This window comes from Rhopilema esculentum, chromosome 18 (assembly GCF_057945365.1).
Source record: "Rhopilema esculentum isolate cy_ngs chromosome 18, ASM5794536v1, whole genome shotgun sequence".
Classification (NCBI taxonomy): Eukaryota; Metazoa; Cnidaria; class Scyphozoa; order Rhizostomeae; family Rhizostomatidae; genus Rhopilema; species Rhopilema esculentum.
Window position 1 is genome coordinate 329,485 of NC_142832.1, and position 21,219 is coordinate 350,703.

The window sequence follows — 21,219 nt, forward strand, 5'->3', positions numbered from 1 at the left end:
TCACATAGGATATTGATTCAAATGAGATTTCACGACAGTATAAATAAGTCTTTAATAATTTGAAACCTTTTATTCACAACCCTTCATTTCAAAAGAAACAAAATCAACAAACAATGCAGTTTTTCCAATAAATAAAGCGAGTTTCATGTGATTCTTAATTTCCTGTGTTGTTTGAATTTGACAGCCTCCTTTTCTCCTTTTTCTTCTGGTATTTGTTGTGTGCATATGATTCTGCGCTTTGGTTGATCATGGCGCTCAGAGTTCGATTGCGGCTACTAAACACGTTGTTTTCTTCCATTGCCATGAGCCCAGACGCAATGTCGCCAGACATCGCCCTCCCTGTCGACTAGAGAGTTGAAAATATATTAACCATCGGTTTTCGAAACCTGTCGGTAGATAGCAGTATTGGATAATAGGCGAATATGCACCTTTCTCCCCACTTTTTCTGACCTATCGTGAGTTTCCCAATTTACTAGGGTGTCCCCAGCATATCAAAATTCGCGTTTTGAGTTTAAACAAGCAGATGTCACAGGGTATAGCAAGGGTTTTATAAAGATTCAAAGAATATGGGCTGGACATCTGTGCAACGAATGAGAGTGTCTGATGCCCGAAAGAGGGGCGTTTGTAGTTTTGTATAAGGGGTATGGTGAGTGCAGTAGAGACGACTCTTCCCGTGAAATTTATGTCCTATGGTATTGAGAGACAATTTTCCTATTACGCATCACAAGTAGGTAAGTAAATTTTGTTCGTTTGTGACAATTTGCTAGGCAATAACTGCATCGAACGTAAATGGATGTCTCAAAAAACAATAGTGGGGCTAGTTGGCCAGACCTGAGAATTTTGAGAGCGACTTTATTGTACCCTGACCAATTCTGTGCCAGCATTCTGTGTTGCTGAGAACTGCGCATAATTCAAAGCCAGATAGAACGATTTTGTTGAAGCCATCTGTCAAAGTTTGTCAGGTACAAATTACGGCTGATTCAATGTTTAACTCACCCTTGGAGTTGGATTAGAAACTGATGAACTTCGCCTTCTTGTCAGCGAATGCTCGCCGGACATGAACAACTGCAGCTGAGCGCTCTCGTTTATCTCAACCACTTCGCTGAAAATCTAGAAGCAGAAGTTTCTCCATTAAAGCTTGAGCGCTTTTCATAGGCAGGGGCATGTTTTCATGGGCAAAATAGGTTAGGAAATGTAAATTCGTTGTATTACCTTCTCTGTGAGCAGTCTTTGGTGTAGGGATCGCTTTATGTTGCTGTTATAACCGAAATTTGTACTGTTTTTTTTTGTTTATGGAAATGTTTATGGAAATCTCCTCTAATGTTAAACATAGTAAGGTTATTGACATAGAGACTTCATCAGAAGGCTTCAGTGGCTATTTTATTCATTTCTAATGAAGTTCAACAGTTTTCATTTTATGGTCATCGTTGATTTGAAAGAATTGTGACGTTGCCTTTCTTTAAGAAGTAAATTTTTAAAAGTGAAAGAAAATAGACGCACCTTCGAGAGCTCATCTTTGATTTTCATGTACTCAAAATAATTGTCTTCCATTGCGGATATTATCAACAAATAATTTTCAAGCTTTTCAACACTGATATTTGTGAAATCCTGTAAAAAAGCAAGTTGATTGTACAGCATTACACTTACACAAATTCTGAATTTTTGGTGAAGGTTTGCTGAAGCATAAAGCTGACCACGCCTTTGACACGCCCTTTGGTCTTTTCGCTTTGCGGAAGCCTTGTACAGAGAGAAATAACAAAGTAGACATTTTTAATATAATGGTGATTAAACTGTTTCAGGTGTATGAGAATGGTCGACTCGTTACTTAGCATCGTGTAAATGGATCTCCCAACCACACATGTTTCGCATATATCCCATTGGAGTAAATGTGAATATGACACCCAAATTCTAGTACCCCTGTACTAAAACATTATCTGAAAGAAACGCTGTGCACCATCGAGTACTTACTGGTATGAACAGGGGTTCTTGTCTTTTGAAAAATATTGACTGTATCTCTGCATCGCCTATTATTTTAGCGATTTTCTCGTCTTCTTTGTCTGTTGTCACCTTCGACTCGTGCTCCTTGGCAATTTCTTCCTCTTCCTTTCTCACGTCCAACACAGCACATTCAAGATTAGTGACAACAACAGCAACGACTAAGTTGGCGAAGATGAATGCCCCAATTGCGATGAATACAATAAGGTAGATGCCACCCCCGGCAAAATTTGCATTTCCCAAGTTCTGCAAAAACAGTTGAATATATTTTGGTTCATATTTTGTTCTGCATCTTACTATTTGCATTCTAGAATGCACGCCTTTGAGCTAGCATAGAGTTGGGAACTTTGGTCTTGACTCTCACTTACCACTCTCAGTTTGTATATTATTTGCAAGCAATCTCTTTCTGCATCTGAGCCTTCAATGCTTGTTGAAGCTTAGTTAGGGGTTCTATTAGGCAAAATTTTACTCAGATGGACGTAACAAAAGAATTTCGAAGAAGCATAGAGCTTTAAACTAAGAAGGTTGGACACCCACAATGCACTGTAACTCCTAAATTGACGATACCCCGCCTCGTCCATCTCTCAGTGTCTTTGAATGTTTTTGTCAAACTTGGGCTTTTTATCGAAACCGCAGGAAGAAATTTCAAGAGGCTTCTTAAGTTAATGTGGGTGATTCTAAATTTTCTGTCCCTTTTCTGTACAACGTTACTTAAGACATATTTGCGTTCTCTTTTATATAATATCCAAATTAACAAATTAATAAAGAAAAGACAGAGATTTAGTTAGACCGATGAACTTGTTGGTGCTGCAAAAATCTCTGCACAGTGGGAGCTACCTGAAATTCTTTGAAGATTTCAACCCATCCATCTTGAGTCAAGCAGATGAATAATGAAAACATTGCTGAAGGAGGGTCAAGGAATCAATCACGTTTGACACTAAAACGATCCAAATTTGCTGCATTTCTGCAACCGTAATCCAACATAAAGACACACAAATCCTATCAAACTTTGTATTAGATAGAATATAACACCATTTGGTGTTTGGGCTCAAGTGTCAACCTTTGCTGAAATCTTAGGCCGTATTTGAACGTATATGTAATACGTTGGAGTTTTCCTATAGACCAATGCAACAACTCGATTACGATTTTATGGGAGAACATTCGCAATTTTGAATATTGAACCAGGATGTAGTGCAATCCCGATTATGATTCTGTGTTTTGATCAGGATGCAGTGCAATCATAGTCAAGATTAACTGAGTGAGATTTCCAAATTATAAGGTTTTTGTCAGCACCTAAGATTCAACACGTTGAGAATTCGAAGTGAAATGCATGTTCACAATGAATAGAAACAAGCTTTGCAGTATAAAACCTTTTTAAAAAAGGATACCACTGGAAAGACTTCCAAAGTGCTTGGGTACAACATCTCGGAAAAGCGTGATCCCGATTACGGAGAAGACAATCATGATGATTACGAGCAAGAGGACAATATTCGCCATGTCTGCAGATGAGAGGCAATTATGGCACGATAAGGTATTAGCAATAAAATTTTCAGGTTATCAATGTCCACCTGCTACAGAGTTATGTGAAAAAGAAGGCATGTAAAAGCCATTCACTGATTTATTGTTGAAAAACAGATATAATGGTAAAGGTTGGCTAGATGTGACAAAACACGCAACAATGTTAAATTCCCGATGTGATAAAAATGTTGTTGTTCCGAAGTTTAGTGGAATACTTTTATCACAGAATAAACATGTTAATGTAATGCCTTATATCGAAAAACAAGTGATTCATCTTCAACGTAAACCAAAGCGTTATGAGATGTCAAAAGATGTTAAAATAGTTTTTGAGAATTCAGAGGGGTAGATGTTCAGGTTACTTCATTGTAGTTGGATCAACATCTAATAAAAAGTCAATGCGCCAACCTGGAACAGACTGCAATATCGTCTGCACCACAACTTGTAATCCAGGTAGAGAACTCATACTACGAAAAGAAATATTATCTTCATTATTTTAATGTTTGTTGTATACATTACAAGCATGAAAGTTTTAACATTCTGAGGCCTTTTCATTTTCAGCTTGCTCCTTATTCTCAGGATGGCAGAAAATTCCACACAGGGCTGCAGCCTCCATTGTAGCACACCTAATTTTTGGAAGATGTTTCTGGACTGCAAGAAAGCTACATCAAATTTGTAAGTGTTTGTCTTTATGTTAACTATCTTTTGAATTGAAGTGAAAATTAAAGGGTTACGTAATGTTACCTTCGCAAGCTTCTGAAAGCCCTCAGTACCCGAAGAATACGCAAGACACCACGACTGCCGGAGCTTTCATTCAGAAAAACTGAGAGAAGAAAAGTAGTTTGATCATATAACTAAATCGGAATGAAATTTGGTTAACACGGACAAAGGCCGAGTGGGTTGCGCAATGTCAGTGCAGCCAGAGTCATCCAGAAACGATGAAGAGAGGGCTAGCATTCTTTCGAAGCAACGAAAGTCATCTCCAGAAAATATGGAGAGGGGTCTTGCTTTCTGTCGAAGCAGCGATGCACAGCCGCTCTTCACTGTGCAGTCAATTGAAACAAGTACCAATACACTGCCAGCCAGTAGACCCCCTTTAGGGCACGAGGATGGTAAATTCTCATAGAAGAAATAAACAACGTTTTCAATCCTTGTGTGGCCGAAAATCCAGGCGCAGCTGTCCCTGCATGCAAGTTTTAATCTACCGCTTCTACTGCTTGATTGTGTCAAAGAAATGGTTTGAAAATGAACCACTGTCTATGGAATGCATTTTATGAATGTAGTCATTTTATGTATCCAAATGTTTGCTTATAACAGCAGCAAAGAAGACGGCTTCTCTCTATTCAAATTTTTCAAAGAGTGAAGTCTTTAAGCAGCTGTTGTTTTTCAAGGAACCTTTATGAAAAACATTTTTATGATAAAAATAATTGAATAATGCAAACAAGAAACGCTATTACCTGACTCATATTAAGCATTGAACTTTAAAAAGATTAATTTCTGACCAATTCTCTAAATGAAAATACATATTAAAACTAGCTAACTAGACTCACGTGGGCCAAAAAGAAGCGAGGCGACGATGAAGAAATCAAGTATGTTCCATCCTTGTGTCCAGAACTTCATGAAGCCATGGTACCATTTGGTAAGGATTTCACAGACAAACACAGTCATCATGCATTGATCCATGATCGTGAAAATATGACTATACTGCCTTTCCTTGTAAATTGAATATTGAATATACCAAGATGTAATTGCTAACATACGAGGATTACATTGAAATTGTCAAAAGCTCTCACTTTATGTGTTTTGTTGTCAATTATGACAGGGCTATATGCCACAGTGCTATTTGATAAAATCACTTTAGACATCCAGAATCTTTCATAGAATTAATCATAATCGCCATTAAATTTCTTCGGCCTGCAAGTTAGTCATTGTAAAGTACATGTTTCAAGTGATGATGACTCCCCAAAAGATAAGGAAATTAATCAAAATGAAATACTCTTCATGTTAAAACACGTTTAAACTCAGCTAAATACCTACCAGTTTTTCATTGGTTTCAATGGCAATCATAATACTGTTCGTTATAATCACGGCCATGATACCCCTTCGAAATATTTTGCTGTTTAGAAATCTTCCTGCCAGTTCTGTTGAAACAAACTCAACTATTTCGTCATCGTTCATCTCTGGCAAATCTTTTAATATATTCTTTTTTTCGTCCTCAACTGTTATTTCTTTTTCTTTGTCGGCAGCTCGTTCGCCTTCGGTTCGAAAGACCGGCTCAAATTCAGCTGGGGGTTTTATTTCGTCTGCAAATGCTGACATAATCTTCTGTTTAAGTCGAATTTCATTTGCAACCTTTTCGTGAAAAAATTACAAAGGTCTTTAGAAGAAGCTCGGATTCTTCAAAATTAAATTTTGACAATTTTATTTTACATTGAATGAACTATTTTATGGCACGTTGGTCAAGTGCAGCATCATAAAGGTGTCCTGCTTAAATTGAAAGCAAACGATACTAACTGAGGTTACAGCTGCAGATTAGCAAACTAATTGGAATAAAAACTCAAATTCGACAAATTTTCCATAAAAATGCTACAAACTCCAATACGTTTGTGAAAAGTCTTTTATTGGATAAGCCACTTAAAAATTAAAACTAAAAAAAAGAACCCAGCCAATAGTTGTACGCTTACATTTTTGAAACTCCGAACTTTTTTCTCAACATTTGCTGTCTCATTTTCCACAGTTGCCTCTTGCTTTTTTCCAGGACCAGGGCCAAGTTTAGATATAGCCCCAGCCAACCTTCGAACTTTAAAGGCACTCTATGAAAGAAAGTTAAATATAATCATGTTGTTTTGCTTCGGTTTGGCGAAAAATGACTCTGAAACAGGTATCACAAATTTTATCAGCAATGTAAAAGATAAAACAGGTTTGCTTCTTCATCAGCCATCAAAAATTCTGATCAGAACTTGGAAAATTAATCACTTGGTTATTTCAAATTGCAATTTTGACTGAATGATCAACATAAATTTAATATCAACCTCTTACATCCTTTCAGAAATCACAGAAATGATGCTGTAAAATAATCAATTGCAAAAATTAAAATTTAAGTGTTACATTATTGAAATTTGGTCTTTGATTAATTCAATAATTATCTCTTGCCTGCAGGGTATTTATCCGTATTGTACGTAGGCCAGGAAATCAATAGTTTCATTCAAGATTAGAACAGTAAAGATTGTTAGATTTCTGTAAGATATCAAATGAATTATCACTGCAAATGGTTTGTGAGGAACGATATCTTAAAAATTACCTCGCGAAATTTGTTGTTCATCTTCTCTTTTTTATTTGCTTAACATTTTCATAGACAACATGTTTGTTTACACCGACCACTAAACGAAGAAACGAATCTTGCCCGCTGAAAACAAACCGTTAATTCCCGGATGTAAAGTGACGTCACGAACAACTGCCACAAACTTTAATGGTATGAAAAAGGGTACAGTAAATCTTCGAATTGCCCCCTCCGTCGAATGAACCGTAACAACTTAGCTGCTACCCTATAAGTGGAAATATTTATCAAGTCTCTTCCCTTTGAGAAGCTTCCATCCTGACAGGTCAACTTCTACAAACATGACTTTAGTCTTTGATTAATTACTGAAGAACTAAAATGAAGGCTTAAGCTCAATCTTTTCTAATGCTCTCGAAAGAATAACAAAATGTTGCAATCAAATTCGTTAATTATTTACAAAAGGGCCGAATATACGATCAAAATATTAAAAACACGCTATTCATTTTTCACTTTATATCTTACTTATTTGAAGTTAAAATTATTTGATTTTCTTATGCATTTCTGCCAGTTGTTCAGCTAAAGAATGGATATTCTGAGTATGCTTTGAAAGATGATTATAATAACTAAATTAGAATCATCGTAAAATGATTTAAAAGCTAAGCTGTCGATCAATCTTTAGAGAGTGTAGGGTCTTTAATTTGTCCTTTATAAGTTTGATCTAATTTGAAATTTGGAACACAGTGCAATCTCAGTCATGACCAAATTATTTGGTTTTACATGGATTTTAGTAAGAATTTGAGGCTTGTGAATTTTTAAACATAGATTTTAACTTGGGGGCATTAGAATTTCATTGATAAATTTGAGATCTGTGCTGTTATGGAAGAAACTGCGAAGGAAACGGCGAAGGAAGCGGCGAAGGAGAAAAGGAAACAAATCGAATGAAGAAACATATTGAAATGGAATTAGAAACAGTGATGTTTGTGAGAATGTTTGATTTCAGAAAGTGTAGTTCTTCAATGCAAACGTTACAATTGCATTTCCTTTAGTCAAGTTATAAAGCTTTAGTAATATGGTTAATCAATAATGCAAGATGTGGCTTCTGAAACCAAGAAATATGCACTGATCCGCAAGAACTTGTTAGGCCCTATAAGAACCGACTTCCCTGAATTAGAGGGAAATCACTGGCATTGCCCGAGAAAAAGGACGTGGAATAGAGTTTGTTCATTTCCACTGAAAACATGATCATCGGGAGGAATTTTTTATGTTACAAGAAAGTTTCAGATGGTGCAGTGTCAGTTTTATTGGAACATAAACAGAAGGGAGGGACCCTGCTTTTTGAAAAGGGTGTTGTTGCAGAATTGGGTAACTATGATTATTTTTAACAAACAGATGTTTCTATGATCTCGTTTTTTATTTGTTTAAGGTATCAGAAGTCTCAGAGAGTTTTAGTTTAAAGATTCATTTCTAGGATTGAAATTTCATAAAATGTGTACAAACAATCTTTTTGTGGTACAAAACTTGTAAATGGCTTTGAAAAAGGCAAACATTTAGTAAACTAAAGCTTTTCGTCTGACACTCTTCAGAGTTTAAAACGTCAGAACAAAGATCGAAAACTCTACGCTAGGAAATATGTGTACAGTTTCACAGTGATTGATACGTTAGCACTTTACACAACACCAACACATCAAGCAGCAATTCTGAATGTCCATTTTCTAATATCTTGTGAATTTTAACTTATGAGCATTATCAAAATAACATCAAAGGGAAGTATCTAAAGAAAGAATGATTAATTTTCATAAAATCTGATCTCTTCTGTTGTTAAATGTTCTAATTCTTATTGTTGTTTCATATTTGTAGAGCAATTGGAAACTGATGAAATTAAAAAATCATACACAAAGGCATTTGATGCTTATGTATTTATAGGTGCATTAAAACTTCATATTGGTATGTGGTTATGTTCTCTCTTTTTTTTCTGTTTTTCATGTTATACATTTGGGATAAACTCGATATTTTAAATTTTGAGATGACAAAGAGAAAAATTGACAACCAATTTATTGTAAATTCTTTCCTATACCTGAAATTATTGTGCGTTTGCCATGAAAAGCCACCAGCCACTGGTGACCCCTATGTTAATTATACCAATCACTTGATGCATGCAGTGAATCATCCCTCCTCTTTGCAGAATGCAACTTTTATCTCTTGCAATTTAACCATTTTCTCTAGTCACATTTATGGTTGTATAAATCAAAGTATAAATGATAATTGGTTACATCTTTGTCTTGTACCATTTCCTTTTGTGATTTCTTTTTCTCTCCAGGTGATGAGTATTTCATATTTCTATTCTTTGTTGATGGTTGTTCATCAGTTGGCAAGATAAATGAGCATGAAGTGTTTCGAATAACATCTTGCATACATTTACAACTTCAAGAAAGCACTGAAGTTGTTGCTCGTGTTGCAGATGTCCAGAAGCTTCTTTCCTCTGGCAACTTCTTCTTTTCTTGCTCAGCAAATGGCAATAATACATTTGATCTTAGTCTCTGTGCTCAGAGAAGGCATTTACAAGAACAACCAGACAGCAGATTCTTTTGGTATGAACATAACTTTTGTCTCTTGATTTATTACTAACTAATATACCAATTCTTTGTATCTGGCAGCTTCCAATATTCATGGAACTTTCTTATTTGTTTGTACCATCTTACAACAGTTACCCTTTTCAATTTCAATGGAGGCTCAAGCTTGCACATGAAAGTATACTAGAATCCATGTTGGTATGGTTACAGATTGTCTTGGAAGTATTGGCTATTCATAAAAATTATTGAGTTTAAAACAAAATACTTTAGACAAGTTTTTTCTCAAGAAGCCTAGAGTTCTTTTAGTGTCAACAAATTTTAAAATCTTGAAATGTAATATTTTGATGATTTAGGTTTCTGTTATGAATGATTCTAATTTTAGATTTTGGTATTTCTTGTGCTTTTAGGAACCATGCCCTCCACTTACATTTGCAAAGGTTTAACATTGACTGCAATGAATGGCTTGTTAGAATTATGTGTGGCTACATTCAAATCCGTACAGTGTATGTTGGCAGTAGTCAAGCCAAAGCTTGTTTGATATCACGACTTAGCTGTGAAAGAGCTGGAACAAGATTCAATGTAAGAGGAACAAATGATGATGGACATGTGGCTAATTTTGTTGAAACGGAACAGGTTTGTATGGAAAACTTGTCTGTAGTGGCTATGCTTTTTTTTTTAAAATCACAAGTGTATCAAAGAGTTTCCTTTAGCTTTCTCTTCAACTTCTTCTTCATTCTTTAGACACCAAAGCTTGCTGCAAGGTATTTTTTAGTCTTAGTTCATTAAATAGGCCCCTGTATTTATTCTAGATTATTCTTCTGGATGATTGTGAGACATCTTTTGTTCAAACTAGAGGATCAGTGCCAGTATTTTGGGAGCAGCCTGGTGTCCAAGTTGGCTCACACAAAATAAAATTTTCTCGTGGACATGAAGCATCCTCTCCTGCTTTTGAAAGGTGATCTTTTTTTCGAGTCTTCAAACGAAAAATTTCTAGATACTTTTTTAAATGTTTCTTATCAGTGTGTTGTTGAAATTATTGATAATATTTATATAGAAATGATTTTATAGCTTGGTACTATAATTTTATTCAGTTATATTCTAAGTCAAAAAATTTTCAAATATCAAAATATGCAGGGAAATAGATTTGTTTGGTGGAATTATTTTTACTTAAGGAGTTATTACTTAAGGAATTATTTTACTTTAATGTAAGTTTTACTTATATTTTTTAAATTTATTTGCATTTTGGTAAAGTGAAGTATGATAGGGTGGTATTGCATTCCATGATATGCAAGGGGAAATTGTAGATACAGATGGTAAATTCCTTTTGAAGATTATATTTATGTGGAGTTGATTTTGATTTCAGGCATCTTGCAAGTCTCAAATCCATTTATGGGTATCAGCTTTTGGTAAATTTGCTTGGCAGAAAGGAAGGGGAACATTCGTTAAGCACAGCATACAAGGTAATTTGCATCCATCAATCCACATAACAAAAATGTCCTCAAAAATCAGACATTGTTTCAGAGTATTAAGAAGATTGTGTTAAGATGTTTCTTGTTTGGGTTTGTTTTATACCATCTTAGACATAAACTCATGTTTTGTAGCTTTCATTTTCCATTCGGTCATTTTTATTGTTTAAATGCAATCCATTGTCAAGGAAAGACAAGGAAAATAGAATAAAAAGGAGAGGAAGAATGGACAAAAGCAGAAAGAAAGAAAAACAGAATAAATGAATCAATTAACAAATAAAATTATAGAATGAAATAGACAGGAAATAGGGAAAAATGATAGAAAAAAAGGAAGAGGAGGATCATACAGAATCAGATGAATGGATTCTGATGGAAAAAGTATGAGCATTTTGTGAAAGATTTTATGACTCCTAATTTTGTCTTAATGTTTTCTTTATGCTGTAGGACCACTTGAAGGCATCCTGCCACAGCTTTGATACTCATATCATAATGTTTGATTATCATTATCATTGTCGAGGAGGCAAGACTGAAAATTTGAAAAGTTTGGTTGACAAAGCTCAGGCCTCTGTTGATAATTTTGGATTCTTTGCTTTCACTGGTGATGAAATCGTTAAGTAAGTAAAGTTCTTCAATTAAAATAAAAATTTCAATTATGTTGGCAATATACTTGTATTTGTTACTACATATCTTGTGAAGGAAGTGTTAGGAAGCTTGAAAAGCCATGTATATCAAGCAGTGTCCTGGACTTTCCTCAGGGTGCAATGACACCTCATGATTCCTACGCATGGAATCACAAAGAGCTGGTTACTTTCCTTATTCCTTATGAGAAATTTTCGTCATGGCAGACCTCGAACCACAGACCCTTGAATTTGTAGTTCGTAACACTACTGAGTCATTCTCACACCCATTGGGATGTTAGAAATGTTTAGTTTTACGTATACGTATTATGTAGTCTCCTTACAGTATGTTTTTATACTGTCAACTACTGATCATGTGCTCTGAGACACTGGCTGGATTTTTTGTTTTGTTGATCAAAGTGTGCTAATTTTGACAATCATTTGTGCTGTTAGGGTAGCAGTTTTTGTTTTTTTTTTAAATATTCTCTTTTTGATGGTTCCAGTTAATGGTTGAAAAATTTTTATGCCATTATTTAAAATTGTTTCTGGGTGACATGGGAAAATGAAAACGTTTATACACTTATTTCCAATTAAATAAAAAATCTTCTTTTATCAGTTTCTGTTGACATAGTCTGTAGCTACTTTGCCTTGATTTTTCCGTTAACAGTCAGCCTGTCGTACTCTAAGGAATGTTAGAAGAAAGTTACATAATGCTTCTACTTTTCTGTGCATCCCCAAACTACCTTTTTGATTGATCATTGTCAGAGTTGTACACTCTATTTCATTTTTTTATAATGCTTAGGCTATCTATAAATCGAAACTAAACTCACCTTTTAGGTCACAAATTGGAACAATCAGAACTAACTGTGTCGATTGCTTAGATCGCACAAACGCAGTTCAAACCAGATTTGGCCAGACGGTGCGTTGTCTCTTATGTTTGTGCTTCCAACCCAAGAAAATCTTGTTTTAACTAGATGCTAAATAGGAAAATTTTTAGAACAGTTTCTTTAGAGTTAGAATGTTCCAAAATAAGTGCTCTAGGTTTCAAGGTTTTAAGATGATTCTGTATGTGTAATTCTGGAGTTTGTTAGTATAAGTCAAGATAAACGCGAACACGTTCTAAAACAATAAAGTTTCTCGTATGGCAGTATTTTGATCCTCCTGCAGCATTGCTTGAAATATTGTTTCCATCTCGAGACCTAACTGGATTTGTTTCTGTAATCCCAGGTTCTTGTTGATCAGCTTGCAAGCATTGGCCTAACCGATAAATCAATCCCTTCTCGATTCCAAGAAGTGTACAAAAGCATGTGGCTGCAAAATGGAGATCAAATCAGCAAACTTTATTCTGGAACCGGAGCTTTGGATAGCGGCATCAAGGGAACTGTAAGTTTTCGTTTTACCTTAGAGCTATTCATGATGAAAAAGTTCAGTCTTGTATCATTAGTTATTTTCGTAGCTTATATCTTTTGGATGAGAGAGCAGGCTTTTTTAAGGCTGTAACAGTGCTTGACACTCTCAAAGAGTGGGGGACCCTGTGTAGTATTTCTTTTAGTTCTATTCGTGACATGCAGATGTCTTATGAAGATGAGAAATAAGGTGAACGTTATTTTTAACAGCCCACCCCCTTTCTGTATCATATGCTCGTTTTCTGCATTTTCCCTGCTTCAAATTTCCTTCTTTGTTACAAAAGTAACCCAAATCAGTGTCTTTAGCCTGATATGTTTTCTTGAATTCCAGCTTGCAAGCAAGTTTCACGACGGAGCAGTGTCAGTTAAAAGAGCCTTCGTCAACAACTTCTTAGATGGAAGTAAACAGGAAGCGATCGATATCCTTCTTCTTGGAAATACCTTTATCGGAAGCATTGGTGAACGAGCAAGGGCGCTGTTGAATGCCTCGTTTTTGCATTGTGAGTTGTCTTTAAACTTTTATCAAAAAATTATGCGTCTTTGATGAGATTTGTGGTAAAGTTTGATTGTGCTCGTATGCAACTTAGCAATCTGCTTTGATCAATTTACTTGCAAATACTGGGACAGGGAAGCGATCCAAAAACTTTATATCTAACTTTCTTGGTAGTATCTTTAATGCATTTTTCTCTCCCCTGTTTTGAATGTCAAATAAAGCCGCTATTGCCACGTGATAAGCGTCGAATTTTGTTTCAGCATCACCGAAAATTCTTAAGGAGCTCTGCTACCAACACGAGGTATTCACGAACACCTCAGAAATTCGTGTGTGCTGCGGGACCTGGAACGTTAATGGAGGCAAGCATTTTCGTAGCATTGCCTACAAACACATGTCGATGCACGATTGGCTGTTAGATTATTATGCGAAATCACCAGAAGGAATTCTCGATAAAGAAGAAGAGTTTAGTCGACCCCCTGATATCTACGCACTTGGATTCGAGGAGATTGTGGACTTGAATGCAAATAACATCATCTCAACCAGGTATTGACACTTCATTTCAATGACGTTGAAAACGTTGATGCGATGTTTAGTTACCGACTACTATGAAGCCGTGGAATAATCTGTTCACGGACCAATGGGACTTAAGATGATACAAACTAGTAGAATAGTTTTAGCAACCTTTTATTTGCTCCGTCCAGTAATTTGCTTATAAGATATATATTTTTGTTTTGTTTATGTGATTCACCCCTTGTTGTGTGAGGCGATGAGTCTTGGACACTGAAGTTATTACGGCGAGAGCTCCTTATTGCATCCCTCCCTACGCTGCCATTAAGCCTCGGGGCCCTCTTTATACCCACTTCTAGAAAGCAACAACGCTTGTACCCCCAACTCTATTGTACCCCCAACTCTTATGTACCCCCAACTCTAATGTACCCCCAACTCTAATGTACCCCCAACTCTAATGTACTCCCAGCTCTAATGTACCCCCAACGCTTGACAGTGCAACAGAGGCAGTCTTATTGTTCAGGTGCAACGGTGGATTCGGCCTTCCAAACATTCTTGGTTGATTTTTCATCAAATTCCTACAAATTAAGAGGGAATGCTAAATTTTTACTTGGGTTTTTTCTTGCTTGAAGTTCAACGCAGAAGAAGGAATGGGGATCTGAATTGCAGCGAGTCATATCCAGGGATCATCCATACGTTCTCTTGACTGCAGAGCAATTGGTTGGGGTTTGTTTATATGTCTTTGTTCGTGTGCATCATCTGCCGTTCATTAGGTGAGTTTCAATTAAAAAACACCATGCCACGTCAATTTAGATTCGGCTTGATTACGTGATCATTTAAAAAATATCATATTTATCTGATTGCACCTTATTGCTGAGTTGAATAACGATGATAGTGAAATAGATGAAAGTCATAATTAATATGACAGCAAATTCTCCCCACTGTTACAGTCGGTAATGTTATATCCTATTCTGTATCGTAACATACTAGAATATTGCTTCTGCCATGATCAGGGACGTTGCCGTCGACACTGTGAAAACCGGTTTAAAAGGGAGCACAGGGAACAAGGGTGCCGTCGCCATTCGCCTTCTTTTCCATTCAACATCGCTGTGCTTTGTTTGCGCCCACTTAGCAGCTGGTCAGTCAAATGTTGCTGAGAGGAACAGTAATTATCACGACATTTCGAAAAGAATCAGCTTCCCTATGGTAAGCAATTTTTCAAAACTTTAAAACTTTCCTGAATTTTTTAAAAAAAGACTGACGGTCGTAAAAGTATGACTCTTTTAGGCTTGATTTTTTTACGTTAGGAAGAAGTTTGCTTGATTCATATATTCCAAGCATTTGCCTATGTTGATCGCCTTTTTTCAAATTTTCTAGGGCTCTGTGCTGTCTTCTCACGACTATGTGTTTTGGTGCGGCGATTTCAACTACCGAATCGACTTGCCTAATGAGGAAGTGAAATCAATGATAAAAGACAAACGCTGGCCTGAATTAAGAGCAAGCGATCAGCTATCGGTGCAAAAGGCAGAAGGAAAGGTGAGTGCCGACTCGTCTGCAGATACCAAATCAGTCAGGAAATTCTTATGCCAAAATGAAAGAAGGAAACTGCCCATCTTGAGTGTGTCCTGTGTGTTCCTCTGTTCTCAAAGGATGCCACTTTAGGAGCGAACACTTCTTTGCAATCTTTCAAGATTTGTTAAACATTGGTAGCAACGAGTTTAGTTTATCGAGGAATCTCATCTTTGATAGGTATTCACGATTCTACTTCTGTACTGTCATTTCCTTGCATTCGATGAGCAGCTGAAGGAAACCTAAGAGCTACAATTTTAAGATAAACTATGTTATTAGTCATTGCACCCAAAGACATTTTACCTAGTATTTTAGCTAATTTGAACCAACAATGGAAGTTATTTCATGCGATTGTGGAATAACCTTCTCCCAAATTCTCACAGGTTTTCAAAAGTTTTCGTGAGGGACCGATTAGATTTGCTCCAACTTACAAATACGATTTGTTCTCTGATGATTATGACACAAGTGAGAAAATGCGTTGCCCTGCGTGGACCGACCGGGTCCTTTGGTATCGCAAGCAGTACAAGAAAGTAGAACCGAGTGCGGAACGCGAGACGGAAGGAGACGTTGACGCAGTTACCGAGAAGAGAGATGCAGGTACGGTTGCTCTAGTCTTTTTTTAAATCATTCGCGAAAAATAAGATTAAATCAAAACAAGCTCATAATTTTAAGCAACCAAATAAACGTAATTTGTTGTGAAATTTCCACATTTGTTTTTATTACCTTTTTGAAACAAACAGTTTTCTTTATTTACAATGTGGACGTCGTCACTCGCAGGTGCTTGGCCTGTGAATTGTCAATTTCTAGATATCCAAAACTGGCTTCCATAAAACTATTTTTTGATATATAGAAGTTATTCTAGGTGAGAAGTTAGCTGATTGATCATAACAAGAAACTAATCAAACGACTTTTAGAAATTTTTGAAAGATTATTTTTGCGACTACAAAGTCATTTGATGAATTTTTTTTTAAACTTAGTCAAAAACCACGATAAACTAGAATGTGCTTGGCTTGCTTATAGTTAACTTATTTTGATATCGAGATTAAAGAATTTGTGTAATCAATGCCCTTTGCTATTACAGCTCAGCCGCTCAATGCCTGGAACCCTGGCAGAATTCTTTATTACGGCAGAGCCGAGTTGAAAACTTCAGATCACAGGTTTGACACTTTCGAATTTCGTTGGAAGAATTCTTGAAAAGTTCTCGAAAATTTTCTCAATTTCTCTCCATAATTTTAACCAGCTGTAGAATTCGTCTGTGATATCCGTTAGTATATCTAACTGTGCTTGCAAGGTTGGACAACGTTTAAATGGCGTAATTATAAGATATATTTCAACTTGTAATTAGTTGCAAAATTAATTTCATTGTTTGTTTGCTATAGGCCTGTTATTGCTGTTGTTGCAATCCAACTGCAAATCGTGGATCAAAAGAAGTTAGCCAAGGTTCACAATGAAAAGATGAAATCCCTTGGCCCTGCAAATCCAACTGTTGTAATAGAAGTTGATAATAGTGTTTGTGATTTACCAGAGGATTACGAAATCAATGTTGAAAATGCCCTGGAGGTGTTTCAGCAGTGTGGAGATATCGTCTTGATCAGGTAACGATCTTTCTAGCTTTATTTCGGTATCTGCATAATCGGGATCCTCATTACTATGTCGGTTGGTTACGGGTTGTAATGCAATTTGTCGTATATAAGACAAGACAATATGAGACCTCGCCCAATATACATGTCATTGAATCATGATATATCAAAATACTTGTGGATGTCGAAAATAGCCCATTCGTCGCAGATATTAGGTGAGCCAATTCTCGGTAAAGTGGCTTAAAGAGTTTTTTCTAATCTAAATTTGGCTAATGATTTCGATGCATGCCTCCTCTCTAATCCAAACCAAACAGAAAGCTATTGGCATGCAGCAGCAAGAACAGGAGATGGCCCTTCTACATTTTAGTTATTTTGCCCAGGAAAATTATCTTCTAAAGACATGTATTATACATATTATGATGCGTAAATGCATTTTGGTTGAAAACCGCGTGTCACTAATTTCTCTGTTGACCTTGCAGGGCTGTTGAGGACCAGATACTTTTGACTTACGAAGATGGCAGGAGTGCACTTGCAGCGCTTGAGCTAAGTGGCAAAATGGTTGGTTTAATCCTAGCTTTTTCAAATGAGTTTGGCAACCCATATTGCATCAAGTATAAGCGCATCGTAGACTCTGTATTCTGGTTTTTAGTAACTTGTTGATTGTCCTCTTGTTTTATCCTTTTTTAAATAGCATCTTTGAAACCTATTTCTAAGTTTTAGAAGCAAAATGTTCGTGTGTTTGTGATTTTATTTCTATGTTTTTCCAATTTTGCATGTTTTCTCATTGCATATAGTAGTTGTGATTTTTAAAAAACACAAGTGAATTTTCAGTTCACAACGCCTTGATATTCACAGTGCCTCGATATTAAATTATATTTTTTTACAATTCTTGTTTTCTCTTCTGCTACACGTACAGCTGGACGATGTCCCCATTCTCGTGAGCCTAAAAAGCGCGGAGACTTTGTCCAAAACCGAACCCTCCATCCATGCCCTAGTTTCTCTTGGAAACGACGATGACAGTGAGACCGACGAGCATGGTTTTACTCTCTCTGAGCTGCTTACACATTCGCGGCGAAACACTCGATCGAATTCGATCCTTCTACCCGAAAAACTGAGCGAGCAGGCCAACTTCCTTGATGATGACGACGACGAGACTCGCTCTGTCGACGATTTCTTAGAGGGAGATTCCGATTCAGGTGAGGAACTTCTGGAAGGAGATTCCCAGGAAATAATTCTTAAACGCCAGCAAGAAATGGTGGATAGTGATGAGGAAGAAGAGAAAGAAACTGAGGAACGCTCTAAGGCATCACCGGCAAGGCCTGTTAATCCTCCACAGCGCCCTTCAAATCCTCCTAAGCGGCCAGCTGCTCCACCAAAGCGGCCATCTGCGCCAACAAAACCGCCTCGACCAAACAGTGCGACACCAATTAATGACGCAGCAGTTTGTTCGAAAGATTATAAAGTTATTCCTGAAAAAGATATAAACATATTACGATCGCAGACTTCCTTTAGCGAATTTGATCCCTTAAGTCAAAAAGCGGAAAGGGTAAAGCCTGAAAGGCCCGCTAGACCTAAACAGGCCCCTGCTAAGCCCCCGCCACCACGTCCAGCCATTAAGAAAGAGGTCGACATGGATCAGAAAAATGTGCCAGAAGATGATGAAACTCCAAAAGAATCATCAGTCAAAGTAAGCAACCTTGTATTAACAAAAATAACGCATGTTCTTCTCATTGCTCTAGGGTTTTTCCATATTCTTTCAACAAATGACGAACTGGAAGTTTTTATTGTTTATATTAAAGGTACTCTTGAGGGAAAGATACTCATGTTGAATATTGTTTTGGCAAAGGATTGCTGTTTGCTTAGAGACATGAAGAAAACATTCTTCTGATCTTTCTGTCATTTGTTTCATCAGGGCCCTTTTGACAAGATCAAGTATGAAACTTACAGAAACTTAGAGTTGCATATAGTTAAAAATCATAGGATTACTTGAGAATTGCCCAAATAGACGATTGATGTTAAGTACCAGAGAATTAGATGGAAATAGCTTCTGTCTTGAGTTATAGCAGCAAGGGAAAACGCCCTTAAAATTTGAAATTGCTTTATGTTAAAATTGCAATGTAAAACAGTGTAAAACTCCCACCAAGCTGTTGTTTTAATAAACCCATCATCTTTAAATTATTTCAAGATCTTAGCACCAGGAACAGTCCCTTGAAGGCTTTCGTGCCAACTTTATTGTTTGTTCATATATTGCTTGAATCTTCTGATGTAGTTGCTACATGTCTAAAAGTTTAAAGCAATATATTTTTACCGAAATTTTTCCGTGCCTTAGGCTGCCAAAGATGACAACGAAAACATCAGCAATCCATTTAATGTGACACATCTTTTGCATGTTGACTCGTCAAATGTGGAAGAGTTCATGTCAAAACTCTCTGAATCCAGATCCTCTTCCGTCAGTAAGCGTCCGAGTGTTATCAGAACGAAACCAAAAACACCAGAAAACACCAAAACACCGGAGGAAATAGAAGCTGCCCAGAATGCTAAAATGCAACCGAGGTCGGTCTCTACGCCACCAGAAAGACCGGTCTCTACGCCTCCCGAAAGGCCGGCACCTAGTATCACTAAAGTATCATCTGCGCAAAGTTTGGCCTTCGCATCCGATGATATTGCTGCCGGTATGGAAACAGGCAGTGCTTTCTCGGCTTCGCAGCAGCGTGTACCTGCTAGGCCTAAGCAACGGCCTGTTTCAAGCATTAATGCTAATTTGAATGATGTCCCCAAAACTAATCAGTTAACAGAACGCAAAGCTGCGAGCTTTAAGGAGCGGCCAAGGGCGCCTCCGCGGCCAGTAACTAGAAACTCCAGCACAAAATGTAACATAGAACCACCACAGCTTCCCCCAAGAAGGCCCCCGCTAGCAGAGTCACCATTATCTAAGCCACTATTACCTACGTCATCTAGAGAGGAAGAGCAGTTAGATCTACAAGCCGATGATATGTATGCTTCCATTGACGATACAGCAAAAGTCGAAGTTAAACCGCGCGTGTTTGAGTCTCCGGATTTCATTTCTAGGCCACCTCTACCAGCAAGGAACCAATCAGGTTTGTCGCAAATGGATCAGACTGTGGCGGCTGGCAGTGGGGAAAGCTTGCAGGAAAATGATTATAAAAATCACGCTGTTGATGAGGACGTGAACGGCTTTGAAGAAATGTTGCCAGAATTGCCTCCAAGGTCTGAATTGCCTATTTCTGAAGTAGAAACAGCAGCAGCAACAGCTCGTTCTGGTATTACTGTGGATAGCCCACCAGAGTTTCTTGGTGAACTGGCAACGTCGTCAAGTGCTGATGAAATCTCTTTAACCTTGGAGTATCCGGAGTCTGATGCTTCAGCTATGTATGCAACAGTGAACAAGCCCTGTAAGCCAAAATCGCCCATAGTATCCAGAGTTGATGACCAATTGAACAGCGAAGCTTTCACAGAGGTCCCATTAAATGAAGACACCGCACCCCCATTACCCCCAAGAACTGAACAAGCGCAGGTTAAAAAGGCACCCCCTTTGCCCCCTAGGCCATCAGTTTGACAATGGCATGGTGATTCCTAATGGTGGCCTGGTATATTTCAATAAGTCAAAGACGTCCTTGCCTTTTAATCAAAATTTTCATTGAATTGACTTTAGTGAAAGTCTCTTCTCGTTCAAACAAACGATAGAGAATTCTCTTCATTAACCATAAAATAAAATATTAAATTATGAATAATTTTCTAATTAAATATGTTTGTGATAGAGGCTAATCAATTTTTTAAATTTTTGGTACTTGAAATACGAAGGAATAAAATGATATTTAACTTGAATGAAATACCTAAAGGATATATGTGCTTTAAAAATCGTTAACGTTAGCACATGAAATATTCAAGGCACCCCGCGAGGGATGAATTACAAACGTATTTCAGCTGAGTTGTAAGTTTTTCTCGTTCGCTCTCTGTTCTGTTGATATTCAAAGGGCTTCATATTGTAATATAGAGGGGATATGCCCTATTGCTTTTTTGTCTCCCAACTAAGCCTGCATACATACATTTTTGGCAGCCTCTTGTTGGCTGATGTGGACCTGTATGTTTGGCCTGCGTGATTTGTTTCTGTGAGAATAAAGAAAAGCAGTTGCAGCATTGTTTTCCTATTTCAGACAAATCAATGAACCAGATTGCATTTTTCAAAAGGCTTCAATCGGGGGC

The 21,219-nt window shown here is 37.1% G+C and overlaps 2 protein-coding genes across 2 annotated transcripts; one reads left to right on the forward strand and one right to left on the reverse strand.

Moving 5' to 3' along the window:
• Positions 1 to 134: 134 nt before the first annotated feature.
• On the reverse strand, positions 135 to 7,125 carry LOC135681070 (cation channel sperm-associated protein 4). The gene is made up of 12 exons (XM_089113739.1): positions 6,812 to 7,125; positions 6,195 to 6,323; positions 5,548 to 5,862; positions 5,061 to 5,223; positions 4,255 to 4,333; positions 3,919 to 3,977; positions 3,384 to 3,494; positions 2,833 to 2,897; positions 1,969 to 2,241; positions 1,501 to 1,608; positions 997 to 1,110; positions 135 to 346 (listed from the first exon to the last, which is right to left on the reverse strand). Exons 1-12 carry the CDS (start codon positions 6,830 to 6,832, stop codon positions 155 to 157), a joined length of 1,629 nt encoding a protein of 542 aa, XP_088969865.1. The 5' UTR covers positions 6,833 to 7,125; the 3' UTR covers positions 135 to 154.
• A 330-nt stretch (positions 7,126 to 7,455) lies between these two features.
• LOC135681040 (polyphosphatidylinositol phosphatase SYNJ1) lies at positions 7,456 to 20,944 on the forward strand. The gene is made up of 20 exons (XM_089113736.1): positions 7,456 to 8,149; positions 8,645 to 8,731; positions 9,105 to 9,375; positions 9,765 to 9,990; positions 10,167 to 10,312; positions 10,721 to 10,817; positions 11,268 to 11,437; positions 12,278 to 12,359; positions 12,668 to 12,823; positions 13,178 to 13,346; positions 13,600 to 13,882; positions 14,479 to 14,619; positions 14,860 to 15,052; positions 15,224 to 15,382; positions 15,799 to 16,012; positions 16,497 to 16,572; positions 16,795 to 17,010; positions 17,475 to 17,553; positions 17,912 to 18,682; positions 19,325 to 20,944. The coding sequence occupies exons 1-20, from the start codon at positions 8,026 to 8,028 to the stop codon at positions 20,570 to 20,572; spliced, it is 4,908 nt and encodes a 1,635-aa protein (XP_088969862.1). The 5' UTR covers positions 7,456 to 8,025; the 3' UTR covers positions 20,573 to 20,944.
• The last annotated feature ends 275 nt before the right edge of the window (positions 20,945 to 21,219 follow it).

Bases quoted from the DNA above. Each gene is read 5' to 3' on its own strand.
- LOC135681070 (XM_089113739.1), bottom strand. From the start codon at position 6,832: ATGAACAACAAATTTCGCGAG. The intron at 5,863-6,194 runs GTAAGCGTACAA...TTTCACGAAAAG, and splicing joins AAGTTCGGAGTTTCAAAAAT to GTTGCAAATGAAATTCGACT. The intron at 3,495-3,918 runs GTTGGCGCATTG...TCTCATCTGCAG, and splicing joins GATATTGCAGTCTGTTCCAG to ACATGGCGAATATTGTCCTC.
- LOC135681040 (XM_089113736.1), top strand. From the start codon at position 8,026: ATGATCATCGGGAGGAATTTTTTATGTTACAAGAAAGTTTCAGATGGT. The intron at 12,360-12,667 runs GTGCGTTGTCTC...CTGTAATCCCAG, and splicing joins AAACCAGATTTGGCCAGACG to GTTCTTGTTGATCAGCTTGC. The intron at 14,620-14,859 runs GTGAGTTTCAAT...TGCCATGATCAG, and splicing joins CATCATCTGCCGTTCATTAG to GGACGTTGCCGTCGACACTG.